Genomic DNA, 21,513 nt, shown 5'->3' with positions numbered 1-21,513 from the left:
ACAAATTGGGTTTGGGGCAAAAACTTGGTTGAGTTAAAAAATAGGTTGAATGGGTGTTGAGGAAGCCTACAAGGTTAAGGTTGATTTCCAAGCTTTGCATCAATGCATGGGAATTGATTCTCATTTTTGTAGTTAAGTACGTCAATAAAAATAAGGTATAAAAGGAAAAAACTTATTCCATTTTGTATACATCTGTATAAAGCACAACCGATTTCAGAAAATGCTGGAAAAAACGGTAGAACAAGGATTTAACAGATAATAAAGTGATTTAAGTTAACAAATTTTGCTTTGTCTTATTCTCCTGAAGAGAGCAAAACTTGGCTGATCAATTGGTTCAGATTTTTGTAAGATGACCCATTGGGAGTGGTGGTGGCCTCTTCCGCCATCCTCTTCCACTCTAGAGCTTTCTGCTTCATCGCTTTGCCTTTTTCTCCTTCCATTAACTCTCTAACAAGGCCCTCAACTTCATCCCTCTTAACATCACTGTTAATTTCCACGCCGATTCCCCATTTAGTGCAAGAGAACCAACAATTGGTTTGTTGGTCGGCAAAAAATGGCCAACATATCATTGGCACACCGCTGGATAGACTTTCAATAGTAGAATTCCATCCATTGTGCGTTAAGAATCCTCCAACAGAAGGGTGGCTTAGAACTTGTTCTTGTGGGCACCAACTTGCCAGCAAACCCCTTTCTTTGGTCTCTGTCACAAATTCTGGAGGTAGAATTGCTGAGTCGCCACCGACTAAATCAGGCCTGATAACCCACAAAAATGTTTGTTTGCTATTAGCCAACCCCCAAGCAAATTCATTTAGCTGATCAGGTGTCATGACAGTGATGCTTCCAAAATTCACGTAAACAACAGAGTTGGGCTCTTTCAAGTCTAGCCATGGAAGACACTGCGGTTCCTCCTTCCATAGATTTGACCCAAGTTGTTTCAAATCGTTATCATGGACCTCATGATGCAATGGAAGATGCAAGGGACCGACGGAGTAAATAGGAGGTAGCATTGAGGAGAGTGCACGTAAAACTTCATGCTCCAAGTCATCAAATGTATTTAAAATTATTGCAGAGGCCTTTCGAGCTCTTTCGGTTTCTCTGAAAATGAAATCTAGCATGACGAAATCCGGGTCGGTTGTCCTGAGAAAGGAAGGCAAATCCTTCAAGCGAATACCTTCCATGGCAGGTATCCAATCTATAACAGTATCCAAGTACCCGTTTGTTAAATCACTTTCATCTGCAAATTAAAGAAACCATAACATTAGCGTTATTTCAGTTGTCCTGAAAGGGAAAAAAAAAAACTACCAATAACTAAAACGAATCTTTAGAAAAGTTAGTCTTGAATTATTTACCTTTGAGAGGAATATAGCCCTTTTCCATCAACTGGCGATAGTAGCAACAGCCCAAGAAGCCACATGTACTTATAGTCCAGAAAAGAACTTCAGGGATGCCAAGTTCTTCAGCTGCATCAAGAGTGAAGCTCATGACTCCATCCGAAACGATGCAAGAGACAGGAGGAACGTCGACTGAGGAGGAGTCGTTGAGTTTATGTATAAGTTTCTTAAAGTGAGGTAAGCAGGTCCTGGAGGTGGACTCGCACAGAGATGGAATGTCTTGGGTAGCATCAGCATCAGTTGGAGGGAGGCCATCAGGAATGGTTTCGAAACGAAAAGAAGGGAGGCCATTGAGAGCATCAGGCCCCCTGGATTTGAGCAAACGTTTGTGATTGAACTCTGTATTGACAAAGGTGATATGGAAGCCTTTGTGGTGAAGTAGTTTGGCAACCATCAGCATGGGATTTATATGGCCTTGAGCAGGGAAAGGAATACAAACTGCGTGAGGCTTATCTGTGAACTCCAAAGAACCCATTATCTCTCTTTCTCTATCACGTAGAAAAGCAGGCAAAAAACTCAAAATAATGAAATGTATAAGATATGCGGTTGCAAAACAAATTGGGATGCTTCAATGGAGAGATTCAGCTTCCTTTATATAGCCTCTGGTCGAGTTGAAAAGTATAACTGAATCGAGATTTCAAACAAATCATGCGACGCCAAAGCAATCATTTTGCTATTCCTACAGAAGGCAAAGTATGCCGTAGAGCCGTGGGCATACGGACAAACGAAAACCGTCAACTCAACAACGCAGGGCAAGCTATGTTTTTATGTGCTTGAAAAACTATACAGCCATCGAGGCGGCAATACTGTGGAATGAAAGAACAATTTCATTTTGTATTCAGGAATTCTTGGATGCAACAAAAAAGTCGTATTTTCTTTTATCTTGTTACATTAAAAAATTGTTTGGTGAAAAACATGTTGGGAAAAACAACACCCACACGCAGAACCTACACATAAAATAGTAAGCTCAAATCAAGAATAAAAACATATAAATATATTTGGTTCGGCCTAACTCAAAATAGTCTACTCCAAACACAATCTACTAACAAATAAATCTTTATAACTGTAAGACTTTTAGAATGAAAAAAGTCTCCTACAACTCTTTACTCAAAACTTAATCCAAAACCCAATTACACCCTTTAATAGCCTACTCACTTAACTATTCTCTTGGTGTCTAACTCTCTGGGATTATCAAACCAAAACTAAAACATCATATTTATAAATATGAAACCCCTTATACCTTTACTAAACTCCCGATGTGGGATATAAGACAAACTCAAACTCATTTAACTTTCGATGTGAGATTCTGAGATTTAAGGTAAATCCCAACAAATCCTCCATTGACTTGAATCTCTAAACACTTCAACAGTATTTACAAAGCTAACACGCTTACTTTTCTTCTTTTCTTTCATCACAGGCATCTCAGCAACTGAGCCTCCATCGTACAAATGATTATGGACCCTATTCCCTTGTAGAATCACACTATCATTCTTGTACACTTTCAACCAATCATTACTACCATAATATGTGTACCTCCGAGAAGCTAACTCATCCAAAGCAATCAAATTATAGTTACTGCTTGATACATACTTTACATGATGAAATGTCCTACTAACATCATTGTGAGATCTAAAGCGAACACTCCCAATGCCTTGAATCTGCACATTTTCTTTGTTAGCTACTACAATATCCTCATACTTTTTATTCTCATCCAACTCCACAAAGTAACTCTTATCATTACAAACATGAACTGTAGTAGCTGAATCTAAAACCCAACATTTATCATTTTTTAAAGTCTGAGTATCATCGACACAAATTGTCAAAACAACATCATCATTATCAGACAAGACAGCAACAGTATCACTCTTTTCTTTATATGATTTCTTCTCATCATTTACCCTTTTGAAAGCAACCATATCCCTTCTCAGCTTCCTACAGCGCACTTGGATATGTCCCTTCTCACCATAATAATAACATTCTATATCATTGTAATATCTGTCTCTTGACTTGGATCTCCCTCTTGATCCATCAATCTTTTTTTGAGTCCTCCCTTGATCAAAACCCTCTACAGCTAGTGTACTCCCCTTAGGTGATGAGTTCTGAGCTCCTATAAACCTTTCATTCTCACGCAAATGGGCAGTCACATCTTCAAACTTCAAAGTACACTTACCCACCAACACAGTCTGAACTAAAGGCCTATAAGACTTGGACAAAGATGACAGTAAAATTAAAGTCTTTTCTTCATCTTTTAACTCATCAATAGAAATCGCTAACAATTGAAAAACCAATCTATTAAACTCATTCAGATGATTATGAAGACTCATACCTTCTTTCATCTTCAGAGAATACAGATCCATCTTCAAACATAATCTATTAGTCAACAACTTCGAAGCATAAATACCTTCAAGCTTATCCCATAAACTCTTCGGAGTACTCTCAGTCGACACATTATACTTTACCTCTGGAACTAACGTCAATCTAATAGTACTAACAGCCTTCTTCTGAATCCTATTCCAATTAGCATCAGACATACCCTTAGGCTTACCATTCTCTAATGCCTGATCCAATCCTTGTTGTACTAACAGATCTTGAACCGTACTTTATCATAACATAAAATTATTCTTTTCATCAAATAACGGAATCTCAAACTTAGGCATAAGCATACCAAACATACCTTCTTCACGATCTCTTGGGCCCACAAATCTTAAACCTCGAACCTCGCTCTGATACCACTTGTTGGAAAAAATAACACCCACACGTAAAACCCACACATAAAATAGCAAGCTCAAATCAAGAATAAGAAAACACAAATATATTTAGTTCAGCCCAACTCAAAATAGCCTATTCCAAACACAATCCACGAACAAATAAATCTTTATAACTGTGAGATTTTTAGAATGAGAAAAGTCTCCTAAAACTCTTTACTCAAAACTTAATTCAAAATCCAATTATACCCTTTAATAACCTACTCACTTAGTTATTCTCTTGGTGTCTAACTCTCTGAGATTATCAAATCAAAACCAAAACATCATATTTATAAATATAAAACCCTTTATACCTTTACTAAACTCTCGATGTGGGATATAAGATAAACGTAAACTCACTTAACTTTCGATATGAGATTCTGAGATTCTGAGATTCAAGGTAAATCCCAACAAAACAAAGCCATGAGCTTTATGTTTATGTTTATTATTATTTTTATAATCAAAAAGCAATTACAAAGCATCGTTTCTTCAAATTGTTTGAAAAGACAATTAAATTTAAATAAATTTAAAATTATTTTTGATAGAGATGGTCTCTCCTCATTTTCATACATAGTCAGCTCAGATTATTTAATTACCCTATTTTTTTTATTTATGCAAATATTTATCTAAATTTAAATTCAATATATTATCGATATATAAATTTTATATATTAAATTTTATATGTTATTTTGCTAATAAGTAAATATAAATTTTTATAAGTTTTTAATATAAATATAAAAAATTATTTTTTAAAAAATTGGTTAATGAACTTTTGATTAATTAAGAATATATAAAATTTATATATCAATGATATGTCAAACATAAATTTTATTTGTTTTTAAAAACAAATATATATTTTATTATTAATAAACATAATATAGGAAGATCGTTTAACGGAAAAAGAATATCTTATTTAAATAAAAAAAAAAAGAAAAACATATTTTACAAGTAATATGATCGAATACAAGTAGAGTCAAAGTTGAATGGAACGAAACTCAATTTCATTCTAAAGTCCCAGCCAAGAGGTCACATCTAAGTATGCAACACAAACAAGCGTGTGGTTAGACACATAAGCACATCCGATAAACTTCTTGACAAACATTCCATGCCATGCAATAAATTGTGTTTAGATGTATGTTAATCATATTCTAATTATGTCCGTATGTTTAAGACACAATACTTATAAAATATTATAATTTTATGATTTAAATACATTTAATATTATTATGATATAAATTTAATTAATCATGTATTATCGTGTTAATTTATAAAATATAAGATGTTTTTTATCATATTTATTTATGAAATTAATTTAATTTTAATTTAAGTTTATAAAAAGCTTTTTAAATTTTTATTTATGATACTTATTTAATACAAGTATATAAAAATTATTTTAAAATTTTAATTACAATACCCATTTAATATTTGTTTAATTTTTTATTTTAATAGTATACTTTCTCTGTCTTTTTCTTATTGGTCTATTTTTCCTTTTTGAGATATCCTAAAATTATGCCTTATTTTTTTAATATCTAAAACTCTTACTTTTTTATATTTTAAAATTAATTTTTTTAATTTTTTACATTAAAAATTATGAAACTTTAATTTTATAAATTTTTTAAATTTAATATTAAATACATTAAAATTAAGATTTTTTTCTTAAACACCGTGAAAGTTAATACATGATAAATATTTTGAGACGAAGACCGTAATTATAATTAATATATTTACTGTTAATATGTTTATATTAGTAGTATAATTAAAATAAAATAAAAAAAGTTAATAGATGATTTTGGATTTAATTATTCATGTTACAAACAAATAGAATTATTTAAAACTTTTTTTGCCAATATTTAAAACTTTATGTTTTGATTTTTCTTTTATTTTCTTGTGAAAAAACATTATAGGTATAATATGAAACTTTTAGATAACAAAATAAACTTTTAGTTAATTTCAAATTGAATTTTTTAAAATTGAATTAATTAAATTAAATGATTTTCTTCTTATTAATTGAATTAAATTTTTTTAATTTTAAAAATTAATTGATTAAAATTAATTTGATTAGTTCAGTGATTTTTTAATTAATAAAATATATTAAATTAAATTTTATATTTTTATTTTTATATATGTAAAATAAAATAAATAAAAATATTTAATAAAAATATTCAAATAATAAAATATTAAATTAAAAATACTAATAACATAAAATGAAATAGACTATTTCATATATTTTTTATTATATATATAATTTTTATAATATTTTAATTAAAATATTAATTAATTCGATTTTAAAACTAAATTAATTAAAAATAAAAAAATTTTAAATTATTTTCGATAATCAATCGAAGTTAATTCGATAATCAATTAATTAATCAAATTAATTTAATTTAATTGATTAATTCAATTAAAATTAAATTATGACCACATTTAAATGCGTTTCATTATTTAAGGTTTCAATCGTTTTCGACACTCGCTACACTGGTACTACAAAATGAGGTCTTAATCTGCATAAAAAGGAAATCAAGTAAGATTTATACAAACATGCGAAGAAGCCGTCAGATCCCGAAACCAAAACAAGCTTTGTTTGGCATCGAGTTTGGCTACGCAAAAGCCTACAAACCAAACTCAAGCCGAACACATTTCCAAAAATGTTGGGATAAAAAGTTATTTTTTCCTTTCCAAGTTTAATAGTACAAACACGGAATTAGCTTCGTCGAAAATACAAAATTCTCACTGAAAAGACATAATGATCTATAAGTTTTCTTTAAATTACAAAATTGCCATTTTGAAATTATTTTTTTGTAAAATTTTATGCAAGATATATAAAATTATATATAATATTATCATAAATTTTCATAATCACACCTCTTCATTGTCTTCTTTCTTCCCAATATTCCCAAAGCATAAATTTTCATAATTACTTTACATGTATAAAATTTTTTACTCAGTATTTAAATCGTGAACGAACTTATAATAAACGAAATTTCCAATTAGAAACTAATTTCAAAAAATCTTCCAAAAACACCGAATGGAATTTCAATAATTAGTGACGAGTTGCTTCCCTGATCAATAGGTTTTGCAAAATGTTAGGAAAAAGTTTGACTTTGAAGATGGTTGCCAATTGTAACTTCAGTTGTTAGTAGAAATGTTCATAAACAGGTTGGGCCGAATTCCTTTCCCACTATTTATCTCCCTAACCTTATCTGGTTCAATCCAATAAAAAAAGCATAAATATAAAAAAAATTAAAATTAAATAATCATTCAAAATCATTCAAAATTTTTATCATTTTATTACAGTTAATTAAGTTTTTAAGCATTTATTTTCACCAATTGAATGTTTATTAGGCGAAAATTGATTAAATGCCTATTCCTTTTTTAGTTTGATTGAGGATTAAATTTATAAAAATATATATTTAAAGGTTTAATTGGATGAAAATAAATATTTGAGAGCTTAATTGATTGTAACAAAATAGTAAGGTAACTTTTGGTATTTTTTATAAGATCACTGTGATAATTTAATCATTAAAGTGATTTTAGTACCAAAGTGATCTTATCATCCACGACTTGAAATTACTTAATTTGGTTAATAATCATTCATTATTAGGAATTAAAAATTATTGTGTTTAATATTATTAAAAATCAAATATTACATTGTTTAAAGGTATGAAAATAACTATACATATTGTAATAATTATATAAGTTATTTTTTTAATGTTGTTTAAAGATAATAATTTATAAAATATTAGCAATATTTTTTATTTATTTTATAATAAAATATTATAAAATTAATAAATATATATTTATTGATAGTAAACTGACTTTTTATAATATAAACTAAAATTTTATAATATAAATTATATAAAAAATGTTAGATTAAAAAATAAAACTAATTTATTAAATTCATAATAAAAAATAAAAAGATTGTGTTATATATAAGTATTAAATTTTTTTTTAAAATACATAATTTATTTTTAAATTTGGTATAATGAATATTAGATTGAAAATATAAATAGTTATAATATATAATAATTATAATTTAAGAGAAACAAATTTTAAATTTATATATTAAATGAGTAATATTGACTATTATTAATTTTATATATTACTTCATTTCAATGATAAAAGTTTCACTTTTATTAAAGGAATTAAATCACTTTTCAAGATAGTGATATGAGTACTTTCGTTGATTTAAAATTATCGTCACATAATATTATCGAATACTTACCAAATACAATAATTTAATTACTATGCATAGATTATCATAAATTTTAGAATGATCATCTTATACTAAATACTACTTAAAAACTTAGATAATTATTTAATTTTTTTTTAAGAAATTTTTTTAATATTCAAGCCATAAAATAAAAAGATAGTTTTGGTAATTTTCAATATACAACAGTTAAGATTCAAAATTCAGTTCTAAGTGGAGATGCTCAATGCCTAGTTAAGATTCAATATTCAATATTCTAAGCCTTATCTACTGTAGAGTATAGACCCAACAAAACTTTTCAGTGGGAAGTTCACAGATTTTGAAACAATTAAGAACTTTTTTTTTAATGAGGTTTTGATTTAGTAATGAAGAGGAGATTTTAGAATTTTTAGATTTTAAATTCAAGGTTTATTATATGTGAATTTGATTGTTTAATTATATTTTAATTAATTAATTAATTAATGATATATTTATATATTAATATAATAATTTATTATGATTATAACTTTTTTGTATTTGTAATTTCATAAAATTATTTTTGTATTTTTTTTAACTATAACAAAAAAATAATTTATCTTCTTTTTTAAAAAAATCTAATTTCCTAATCAGCCTTTATTAATGATGTTATTTTTTATTATTGCATCAAAAACTAAATAATTGAAAGGAAGAACTTTTGAATGTGCACAGTTCGTCGAATATAAAGTCGTTTTATCCCGTCTCCTGTAGAAGATATTTGTTTTGCAGCTATCGCAAGAAAAGAACCAAAAAAAGCGCCTCCCCGGTCCCGATGGCCACACTAACGACAATTCGAAGCTTTGATATGGACACTAAACGTGCTGCAAATAATTGTTGCAATTTGGCCACTTGCTTCATCACACTCACCTAGAAAGTACATATCAGAAAGTACATATCAGCCGCTTAATACGTTGAAGTTGACAATACTAGAGCCTTGATGGCAAAATTGACTGACATCATCTAAACTTTACAGACCGACATAACCTAAACTTTTTCATGGTTTTGTAAGTAAATTTAAACTTGTTATGTGAGTCTACATGTTGTTTTAGGGTTTGAAACCAATGCTCTGCCTACCTGCCAAACTTACAATTCCTCCTTATTTGCTTTGTTCCAAGACTATATAGCAAGGAGACTGCTTATGGATGTCCATTTAATACTAAATTAAGTGATTCAATCATAAAACGTACATTATCATACATTATTATATCAGCTCCTAATTAAGTGTCTTCCCAGGATTATACAAATAAATTGCCAAGGTTCCAATTGATTATAAAAAAGTTCGAAGCATTTTTGCTTAATCTTAATCTCTTGGAGACAGTAGAACTTGGTTGATCATTTGGTCCAGATTCCTGTAAGATGACCCTTGGGAATTGCGAGTAGCCTCCTCTGCTTTTCTCTTCCACTCTAGAGCTTTTTTCTTCATTTCTTTACCCTTTTCTGCTTCCATTAACTCTCTAACAAGGCTCTCAACTTCATCCCTCTTAACATTACTGTCAATTTCCATGCCGATTCCCCATTTAGTGCAAGAATACCGACAATTTGTTTGTTGCTCAGCAAAAAATGGCCAACATATCATGGGAACGCCGCTTGATATACTTTCAATTGTAGAATTCCATCCGCTGTGTGTTAAGAATCCTCCAACAGAAGGGTGGCTCAGAACTTGTTCTTGTGGGCACCAAGTTGCCAATAGTCCTCTATCTTTGGTCTCCTCTACGAACTCTGCTGGTACGATTGCCGACTCACCACCGATAAGATCGGGCCTGATGACCCATAAAAAGGCTTGGTTACTATTTGCCAGCCCCCAAGCAAATTCAGTTAACTGATCAGCCGTCATGACAGTGATGCTTCCAAAATTCACATAAACAACGGAGTTGGGCCCTTTTGAGTCTAGCCATTGGAGACACTCAGGCTCTTCCTTCCAAAGATTTGATCCTAGTTGTTTCAAATCACTGTCATGGACATGCTGATTCAAAACAAGATGAAGGGGACCCACGGAGTAAATAGGAGGTAGCATTGAAGAGAGTGCATCCAAGACTTCATGCTCCAAGTCATCAAATGTATTCACTATTATTGCTGAGGCCTTTCGAGCTCTTTGGGTTTCAACTGAAAGAAAATCGAGCATAATGAAATTTGGGTCAGTTGTTCTGATAAAATTTGGCAGATCCCTCAATCGGATACCTTCCATTGCTGGTATCCAATCTATGACAGTGTCCAGGTATCCGTTCGTCAAATAGCTTTCATCTGCAAATTAAAAATACAATAATTACCATCAATGGCGGTGCTCATGAAATGATAAAAATGGAAAAACGTGAAGCTAAAAGGAATCTTAAGAGAGCTGATTTTGGATGATTAATTACAATTACCTTTGAGAGGTGTATAACCCTTCTCCATTAGTTGGGGATAGTGAACATAACCCAGGAAGCCACATGCGCTTGGGGTCCAAAAGAGAACTTCAGGGACGCCAAGTTCTTCAGCTGCATCAAGAGTGAAGCTCATGACTCCATCCGAAACGATGCAAGAGACAGGAGGAGCGTTGGTTGAGGAGTCGTTGAGCTTGTGAAGCAGTTGTTTAAAGTAAGATAAGCAGGTTTTGGAGGTGGACTCGCACAGAGATGGAATGTCTTGGGTGGCATCAGCTTCTGTTGGAGGGAGGCCGTCAGGAATGGTTTCGAAACGAAAAGAAGGGAGGCCATTGAGAGCACCTGGACCTCTGGATTTGAGCAAACGTTTGTGATTGAACTCTGTGTTGACAAAGGTGATATGGAATCCTCTGTGGTGAAGTAGTTTGGCAAGCTTTAGCATGGGATTAATATGGCCTTGAGCAGGGAAAGGAATAAAAACTGCATGAGGCTTGTCTGTGGAACCTAAAGAACCCATTCTCTATCTTTTCACTTACGAAGCAGGCCAAGACTTTAAAATTAAGTTGAAAACAAACACTCAAATGAACAACAGGTAGGGAAGGATACGCTGCAGGGGAGAGATTTAGATCCCTATTTATGGACAGAACGTAGATGAAATTATTTAGGTAAAATTTTTGAAATTAAAAAAATGATTTAATAAAATTTAATAAAAAATTTAAATCTATAGATAAATAAAGTGTAATATGAAAATCAATAATATATAAAAAATATTATTTATAATTTAAATTTAATTTATGTAACGATGAAAATTTTATTAATATTTTTACTAAAAATATTTGTTTAATAAATATATCAAAATTTATTAATTTTTAAAAAAAATTATATGTTTAATCTATATAATAAAAATTTTCAATCTATCAATTTTAATTTTATTTATTTCTAATAAAAACTTTCATAAACTTCATCTATAAATCTTTATATAAATATTTCCCCTATTTTTTATAGCCCTTTTTAAGTGGGGTAAAGCACTTTCTTTCGACTACAAAACTTGGCTTAGCAAAATTTATAAGATCAAGAGTCAAATAAATCGGGCAACCGAAGCGAAAATAAAATTGACAATTTTAAATTTACAACTATATCTATCCTTTTTCTTTGACTTTCTCTGGTTTCGGATATAATATTTTTTTCAAGGATATTCATTTATAATATATAAATAAATTTATTAATTTTATGAAAAAAAAAAAAAAAGCACAAAAAGACGTTGAGAATTTTACAGAAAAAATTTTTTTAAATTTTTTATATTTTAATATTTGATGGTGTCCCTAAACATTTTACAATTACATGTAGATATGCTTATAATTTTTCCCCTTTTTGTGGTAAGACTTAATATAGAGATTAAAAGAATATGCTTTACTATTGATTTATATTAAAAATTTTTTTCCTATATATATAAATATATTTTTGTCTTGTCCATTATCCAGAATTTATAGTTAGTTTTTTCCCCTAAAAAAATAAACAAATATATATATGTTGAACTCTTTGTATAATCGACTTATTTGCTTTTATATGATGCAATATTTAACTGTAAATTTGGTCAAAATCTCTTGCCCTTGGTTGGACGGCATCAATGTTGAAAATTTGGTCCTATCTTATATGACCATTATAAAATCCCTACACAGCCTTAAAAAAAAAACAAAATTAATAACAATCAACATTAGGCATCAATAACGTGATTGTTAGTAAAATATTTATAATTTTAATTTTAAATTTTGATAATTTTAAATATAAAATAATCTTAATTAATTTTTTCTTTAATAAAATATAAACAAAAAAAAATTAATACAAAAGGACTCAAGTAAATGAGGAAATATTGTTAGGAAATAGGGTTGTCTCATCTCCATTAATTAGTATTTTCTAAACCAAAATATTTATTACCAAAGGAATAAAATATTGTTATTAAATGTTAAATAACCAAGTCAATAATCGTCATGTTTGAAAAGGATTTGCTAGTAAAATAATGGAGATAATCTTAATTTTGTCAAATTTGTTGAATAAATTGGTGCTGCATGTCCAAGAAATCGGTTATACATTGAATCTAAATTTTTCAATTTTTTAAAATCATAATTCTCATTAAAATAAATTATAAATTCAAATCATATACTTTTCAATTCATAATATATATATATAATTACGTTTTATGATTAAATTTTTATAAATTTTCATAAACAATATCATAACACGGAAGGAGTCTCACCCACCGTGCTATCAAGTGAACCAATAGTCTTCTAATATTGTAATTGCACCATTAAATTATTCAATCTATGTAATAAGGAATAAAACCTCGCATATTTTTTCAAATGTCTCATTAATGAATTGTTATATATTAATTAGAATTTAGAAATACTAATGTAAGAGATTAGTCTTAATAATTAATTGCTATGCGGATCAGCCCTCAATTGTTCTGTAATTAATTTGATTAGGTTTTATAATATATGTGATTTTTTTTTAATGAAAAGTAATTGATTTCTTTCATTTTTTATATTATAATCGAATTTTGTAAGTAAAGGTGCAGTAATACCACAAAACGGTAAAAAATGGACTGTGAAAATCCAAATACTTTACTTTCTTATCCAGGACTTTGCCCCCTTACAGACGCAATGGTACACTGATAGCTGATAAATAAGTACATCTATTTCCCATTTTGATGATAGCAGCCACTATTAATTGTAGCCTAGTGTCATGCATTATTAATATATTTATTTATTTTTTTAAAAAAAAATATTTAAATATATTTATTTAACAGTAAATGTTTGAAATATTTATTCAAATTAAAAAATTTTATTTTAAAAATAAGATATAATCTATCAACAATCATTTATTTATTATTAAAATATTAAACTCTCCATCATTATTAAGTATTATGTTTACTTTGTGTTTGTCGATTTAGGTTGATGCTTAAAAAGTGGGTTTTTTTTTGTTTCTTTCAAAACTTTGTTTTTCCTTTTGTAATTGAGTAAATGAAAAATGAGCAAGTTGAATATTTTGGCTATAGTGTCAAGAAAATGCTTTTGCTATGTACATATTTGTAAGTTATAAAATAATATTACCCCAAATGGCAAGTTTGATTATGCTCAAATAACCCCCAACAGTCGCCATTTCAATAGTTCTTAGGCGAGTTAAATCAGATTGTTATATTTTTTATATTTACAGCACTAATCATCTAAACCATTATGTTCTCAAATAATATAGACGCGACTTGGTCTCTGTTACTTTATCTTTTTTCTTTGTTGGTTTATCAACATTGATAAAATATTCAAATTAAAAATAGCTAATAATAATTGATGGAGTTTATTTTGAATATAAAATAAAAAATATTTAAATTTAATAAAGGTTAGGTAATATCAAACTAGTAAGCCTCCAACGTGACTAAACAGAGACAGAAACCTATCATTGTGATAAATTTAAAATTGGTCTATTATAAAAGATTTATTTAAAATTAATTAAATATTATTTGATAGATAAAAAAATTATAAAAAAATTAAGAGAAAAATAATTTTTAATAAGTAATTTTATATATTTATAAATAAGTAAAATTTTTATAGTATTAAGTATAAAAAATATATAAAAAATTGTAAGATTTTATTTTATAGAAGGTGATTAATGTTTTGTGAAGGTGTACATTTGAGTAGATTAAAAAAAAAGAGATATTTTAAATAGATATGATATATAAATATATATAAATATATATTTATTTGAGTTGAAAATATTTTGTAAATTAAAAAAAATTGAAAAATTTTATGAATATTAAATAAATAATTAATTTAATTATATATTTATAATTTTTTATAATTAATATTTTTTATTCATAAATATAAGTCGGTAGATTAAATTATATTAAATTATTATTTTTTATATGATTGATTAATTCTTCGTTACACTTTAACTGGATTATTTAATTGAATACGGTCTTTTTAGTCAGGCTGACACCTTACGGCTAACCCCGTTTGCGTGCCAAAAGCGACGCAAAAGCAATTTATAAACGAGTCTTTCCACGTGAGCATTGGCAACGCAGCATTGACTTTGCGGTGGCTTTTGGCCTTTGGACAAACCGTCGACGCAACAGTTCTAATCCTATCTTTGGCCATCAAATATCTCTGCTGATAACAGCGTAAACGTCTATCCAACGGTTAGATAACGCAACGATTTGATCAGTCTTCGGTCACCCAAAAAAAAGACAAGGAAAAAAAATAAAATAAAATACAGTAACGCAATCAATGAATTTATCCTTCTGATTGAACCACTATTTGTCTTCCGTCCACACTATTATTTGGCGGTGTTCCAGACCCAAATTTAAATTCATACGCAAAGAGACCCTTATAATGTTTAAAGGCGGCAGCCGATGCTTCTTCTTCGACAGACTTACGACTCTATCACTGTTTATTTCTTGAATTTGGTGCTTTGAACATGTGCTGACAGTGAAGCTGCCTTTCGAGTTCAAGTTGTGGGTCTCCTTGCAGATTTGATTGATACATGAGATCTTTATTTGTTTTTAGCCATTTTCATGAGTTTTGATTTTGTTATCGCCTTTGCTTTCAACTAACATTGATCATGAAAATGTACAATGCTCTTCATTATTGATATTGATTTTTCTAGTCGACAAAAGTTGTCATCTAGTAATCTAACACTGTTTTTATTTTTCTTTTTTGGATTAATGAACACTAATACAATAATATTTTATCTCTTCCTTTCACAAGGGAAAATCTTTCAAACCAAGACAATAATTGAGGAAAGAAGTTTCATATGCCGATGAACTATAGCACATGCCTCGTTATTGATTGTGAATGGCCCACTATGAGCTCCATCGGCTTATTATAGGCAAACATTTTGCACGTTCGGCGAAAAAAAAAAAAAAAAGGTAATAAAAGAACTGCCTTATCTCTTTGACTCCTTCCATTTTTCATGTATTATTTTCTTAGGCACTGACTGACACAGATTAAATGCATAGACAGAAGCAAAATATCTGCCATATATTGTAATTTTATATTTCAGCTTTATTTATTTAGTTTTTTTTTTTTCTTTTAACCTTATTAACCAAGATGAGATTCTATAAACCACATATGGTGAGTGAACTAATTATGAAGAATTATTTAAGGTCGGAAAAAAATGATTGTATGTTCTAACTTCCATCCATGCATTTTATTATGTAAATAATTGTGTTCCAAAGGTGCACCTATATTGATTGATAAATATATATAAAAAAAATTGATTTAAGAGGTATTTAACTCTTAAAGTGTGTTTAGGGTGTAATATTATAATAAAATAATATTATAAATAGAATTAAATTAAATAATATTATTTTATTTTATATTTAATATATGTAAAAATTAAAATAAGATAATTTTATTTATTTATCAAAATTATTTTTCTTTAAATTTATATAATATAAATTATTGATATATTGTATAACAGAACATATAGATCATATTTGATGCATAAGATAATAGATAAGATAAGAAATATAATCATTTTATATTATATTTGATTTGTATCTAAAAGAAATATAATTACAACAAAATTAATCATCATTTTGGTATAAAATGATTCAATCCTCTCAAAACGAAGAGGATTATTTTTAATCAATGTGATTGAATTTACATGTTTTATTATAATCTTAAAAATTACACAATAATTTAAATTATATAAATTTTGAGAAAAGATAATTTTGATCAATAAATAAATTATCATATTTTAATCTTTGCACATATTAAATATAAGATAAGATGATATTATTTAATCTAATCATATTCATAATATTATTTTATCATATATTATCATAATTTTACGTACCAAATACATCAGTAAATTCAATTCCATGAATTAAAAATAATCATTTTCACTTTTGAAAAATTTAATAATCTCAAGAAAATAATTAATTCTCATTGTAATCTTATTTTTTTAAAATATAAATCAAATATGATAGTAAATGATTACTATTCTATTTTATCTATCATCCTATGCGCCAAATATAACGTTAGATATAGGAGTTTATATTTAATATATTGATAATATATATATCTTATATGCTATCAATCAACTGGAAATTAACACTTCATTAATAAGCAAAATTTCAAATTTGAAAAACCTTGAAAATAAATACCAATAAGTTATGCATTTAATTAGACAAAAAAATTATATGAGGAATTAAGGGTTTTTTAGGTTGAACTTTCTTTTTTTTACATCTTTCAACTGCAGAGAAAATTGAAAGAAAGAAAAAAAATATTAATAGAAATGGGATTTTTTTGTTGAATATTGTTGGATTTCTTTAGAAACTTTCAAAAAGCTTAAAATATGATTGAAAAACATTACCATATCTTTCATGCTTTAACAAAAACCTTCTAATACCAGTAATTTTTTTTTAATTGAAATATATATCACCATTATCGTCACAATGCTTCAAATTTATATTTCGATATTTCTTTGCCAATTAAAAAAAAAAAAAAAAGCAATAGGTCAGGTGAACAAAACCTTAATCTGACTAAATAATTTAAAAATTCCATAGCTCAATATTTAAAACAAATCAGAAATCAATGGCTCAAATGTGTAAAAGTTTTATCAGAAAAACTCAAATCCCAAAATGATAAAAGCAAAAAAGCAATGAATAATCACTTAATTTAAAAATATTTTCAAAATTGCTTGCATCTAATAATGAAGTTTCTCAATTATCTATGAAGCCTATCGCATAAATCCCTATTTCATTAAAAAATTCAATTCATTTTTTCTTTTCTTTATTTTTTAAAACAAAAAATGTTAAAAAATATTTCCAAAAATCTTTAAGTAATTAAATGCTAATTCATTGACATTTATTTTAAAGGGTTTTAAAATTTTTAACTTTATTTATTAATAAATTATCGATTTATGATTGATTGATAATGTATAAAATATATATAGTAATAATGTATCAAATATAAACTTTAAATATAAAGCTAATTGAAAGGAGAAATAATAAAGCATTGGCATCCTTGTGCCGTGAATCTAATAGTTTAGCCAGCCATAGTTGTCAATTACGTAGTGATTATATCTTGGACTGCTCTTTACCCGAAGGTGTTTCATATGATGTAATTTGGTATTTTTCATTAAAAAAAAAAAAAAAGCTATATACTCTTCCATAGTGTCTCTAATCCTTTTCCTAGTCTGAATTTTCCTTGCATTTTTCAACAAGTACTCGTTGAAAAAATTGTCATTCGTGATGATTTAGGCAACTAAAATAATGCAAGTTCATTATGCAATCTCCACTTTCCACAGTGAATTTCTTAACAATTGAAATTCCTTTTGGAAAATTCAAAATTTTCTTATGTTTATATGGGTCCAATCATATGTTTGTTTGACACGGCAACAACTTATTCGTCAGTCAATTTTGAATTTAACTACACATCTATGAATGGATGGATTTTCAATAAAAAAATAAATCGATTGGTTTTACCATTAAATATATATCTAAATTATGTGTACATATTGAGAAATTTATTCGATGTTAGATTATAAAATGAGAACTCTCTGTTATCTAATACATATTCCTACCTTTCTTCCCTAAGATTTGCCAAAAGTCTTTAAATTCTAATTATTAGACCGTTGTAAGTGCATAGGAGAATTAAATGCAGAATATATATGGGCAATTGAGTAATTTTATTGTTAAATTATTCTCAAGTTCATCTTTCAACATTTTTCTTGTAGGGCTTGTAATGGGGCCTGGGTCCGTCTTTTAAGAGCTGTCTGGGGCTTAGAAAAGTAGACTCCAATATTTATCGGGGGAAGATCCATTAGATAGAAGCCCAAAGTTAAAAGGGGAAATCACCATGTGGTAGTCCACCTAAGTTTAGGGATCTAAGGGTGGATTTGGCTCTAAGACGTGCAGTTAAGTGAAATCCAAACGTTGAAATCAGTGCGGTGAGTTTTATTAAATATGGCTCAAAAATTTCACTAGACTTGAAAGGTCTTGTGGGATTTTTTTTTTAAATCGTAATTACAATAATCTTCACCGTAGTTTTAATTTCCTTGGAATTAATTTAACTGTTTATCTAAATTGATCCTAAGTTTGCTCGCAGTTTCAAAGGCGTGTATATTAGCATTTCATCCAAATAATTCACATTCCTCAGCACTAACTTTGGAGGTCAGGAAAAGCAGGAGATATATATAGAACAATTATTCAATCAAGGAAAAATTATTTTTCAAAACCCATCAGCCTCATTTTTGTGTTTGCAAATTTGACAGAAAAAAAAAAAAAACATAAAAAACGATAATTACCATTGAGCAGTGAAAGAAGTTGTGTTGGTAGTTGATACGGGCAAAGCTGAGGAACATTACCAATGAGGCCTTGATCATTGGCTTTATGCTGGTAATTGGTAAATTTTGTTGCTTCTTTCTTGCTATGTTCTTAAGTTCGTTGGCTTTGGTTAACCAAAGTGTTTGCATATGCTTTCTGCAGTCTGGAGGTAAGTTGTCGTCTTGGCCAACCAGATGGTCGATCAATCACTGGGTCCGGTTCGACTGTGGCTAATTAGGAAGCAATCCACGGAGGTATAACTGTCTCCTCCTCTGAAAGCTTGGGATGGTCTTTAAAAATTGGAATCACAATAGATGTAGTTCTAATTATCCTTTTATTTTCTCACAAATTTAATCATAATTTTCATATAAAAGAAAAGAGTTTTTTTAATGAAGAAAAAAATATAAAATTTATGTACAAATATATATAACAACAGATTAATATACAATACAAACTAAATCCCTCTCACACAAGCGTTGAACACTGAGAAGTAACAGGGTCAAAACAATGCAGGTAACAAGTACTTCCTTCCATTGACACCTTGGGCATTGTAGCTAGCACCAGTGGTTCGATCCACTAACAGCTCTCCGGCATAACCAGGGTACGCCCTTTACCGTACAGTTCCGAGCAGGCCGATGCTGCTTCAAGCTGAGCGCCATCCGAGCCCAGGAAATAGCCATTTCCGTACGGATTTGTCACAGCCCCAGCCATTAGACTAGCTATGTTTATGATCATGCCGTCCGCACCCACGTCTCCGTTGGGGGCACCAAGTGGCTCAGTTTGTGATCCGTAAATTGGCTGGTATAAGCATTGATTAACAGAGTTTCCAACCCAGATAAAGACAGATTTTTCCTTGGCGTTTGAGCTATGAAACCCGCAGTTACTTATGCAAAAGCCTTCGACTGCCACGTCTTTGGCTGTAAGGACCAGAATTAATCCACCAGGTTTCGAGTGGACTCGACTAGCCAGCCTGGAAATTTGATACTGTTTCAGAATTTTGCCGAGGGAGCAGTTCCTATCAGTGACTTGGTATGCCAAAACAATACGAGCATCTTTTTTGCTAGCTCTTTTCGTGTAAGTTTGGGTAGTATTCCACCAATGAGAGACTAATGGTTTTGCAAAGGAGGGACCCAACTGTTCCTTTTGTGGATGAGAGAGAGGAGAAAATCAGCAATGATGGATTTCTGTGGTGGTGAGAAGTCACCATACCAAACAATGGAGACATGAACATTTCCTTCAAGCAATGGCCCCTCTGTGATAAGTCATTGCCATGGGTGGTGATTGGTATAGAGAGGTTAGCTTTCTTGCTCCAAGACAAACATTAGCTAAGCTTAGGTAAATAACTGCAATAACAAGAGGGATTGTTTTGGCCATCTGATAGAAACCCATTTCAAAGACTTAAAAATTAGGTACCCAGATATTGAAAGATTCATAAATTGCAAGCTTGAATTTAATATGGGGATACAAGTTGAGGGGGGATTTATAGGTGAGTTGGTACATGCACTGAGAAAGCGGTAGGGGTTACGAGGTAGCTTTCATTGGCAACTACGCAGTTAAAATGCAGAGATCACGAGAACTGAGAAAAACGATACGATGAGAGAGAGAGAGAGAGAGAGAGAGAGAGAGGGAGACATCTGGCCAGGAATCTGCCCTTCATTTTTTTTAAGCATTTGATATGCATGGAGATTAGTAGAGTTAGATAAATGCTTGCATCGAATTCACAGCTACCAAAATACATAGTATTTGATTGAACAATGAGTTGGAGCTATGGGCAGCATGTGTTTTAAAGCTCTTCAATAGGTTGTCTCGCATTTCGATTCACTTTAGTTTTAGAGTTTTTCTTGGATCGATGCTCTTATCTTGTTATTGTTGTTGAAACGGTTCCCTCAATCTTACATTGAACTGAGTTATCATTCCAAACGCTGTCATCATTCAAACTCTAGCTAACTTTTATATAAAAGAATAAATTTTGAATTCAGTACTCAAAATGTGCAATCTGATCCTCCCACATACATAACTCGTACAAATTTTTTTTTTAATATGACCAAGGATCTTTCGAGATTTGTTTGGGTTTAATTTTTTTCTTCTGGACTCTCCCATATTGGTTTGGTGCATTTAAAATTTTAATAGATAAAAATATCTTTCTGCCCATTGACCGGATTAATTGTTGTGGGTCTCTTACAAATTAAATTAAATCATTTAATCTAATGCCATCTTCTTTGATCTTAGAGCTCAAATACCCTGCTTCATTTGGCTCTCAAGGTCATGGATGAGTAATTAAAATCAGTTAATTTATGTTTATAAATTTTGTAGAATTGTCCACTTTGTGGTTGAATTAAATTTTGTATGGGTGTTGTAGGTGGCTGCACCGTTCTGTGCGAAAGAATCTTTATGCCCATCTATGTGAATGCGGGTACGTAGCTTCATATTTTAATTCGTTTGTCCACAGCCAAAAGCCCAAAAGTGCAGTGGTCTG

The 21,513-nt window shown here is 29.5% G+C and overlaps 2 protein-coding genes and 1 pseudogene across 2 annotated transcripts; all 3 read right to left on the bottom strand.

Annotated features, from left to right (window-relative positions):
- Window positions 1-158: 158 nt before the first annotated feature.
- Window positions 159-1,958, bottom strand: LOC111291087 (7-deoxyloganetin glucosyltransferase-like). The gene is made up of 2 exons (XM_022882706.2): window positions 1,350-1,958; window positions 159-1,234 (listed from the first exon to the last, which is right to left on the bottom strand). Exons 1-2 carry the CDS (start codon window positions 1,864-1,866, stop codon window positions 294-296), a joined length of 1,458 nt encoding a protein of 485 aa, XP_022738441.2. The 5' UTR covers window positions 1,867-1,958; the 3' UTR covers window positions 159-293.
- A 7,278-nt stretch (window positions 1,959-9,236) lies between these two features.
- On the bottom strand, window positions 9,237-11,326 carry LOC111301503 (7-deoxyloganetin glucosyltransferase-like). The gene is made up of 2 exons (XM_022897219.2): window positions 10,721-11,326; window positions 9,237-10,598 (listed from the first exon to the last, which is right to left on the bottom strand). Exons 1-2 carry the CDS (start codon window positions 11,232-11,234, stop codon window positions 9,658-9,660), a joined length of 1,455 nt encoding a protein of 484 aa, XP_022752954.2. The 5' UTR covers window positions 11,235-11,326; the 3' UTR covers window positions 9,237-9,657.
- An 8,005-nt stretch (window positions 11,327-19,331) lies between these two features.
- On the bottom strand, window positions 19,332-20,993 carry LOC111301499 (protein PHOSPHATE-INDUCED 1-like; annotated as a pseudogene).
- Window positions 20,994-21,513: the final 520 nt, after the last annotated feature.

The sequence above is a fragment of the Durio zibethinus genome, chromosome 3 (assembly GCF_047325235.1).
Source record: "Durio zibethinus cultivar Kanyao isolate XHJ-2024 chromosome 3, ASM4732523v1, whole genome shotgun sequence".
Lineage (NCBI taxonomy): Eukaryota > Viridiplantae > Streptophyta > Magnoliopsida > Malvales > Malvaceae > Durio > Durio zibethinus.
Note: the sequence above shows the minus strand (reverse complement) of the source record. Positions and strands in the feature narration are given on the sequence as shown.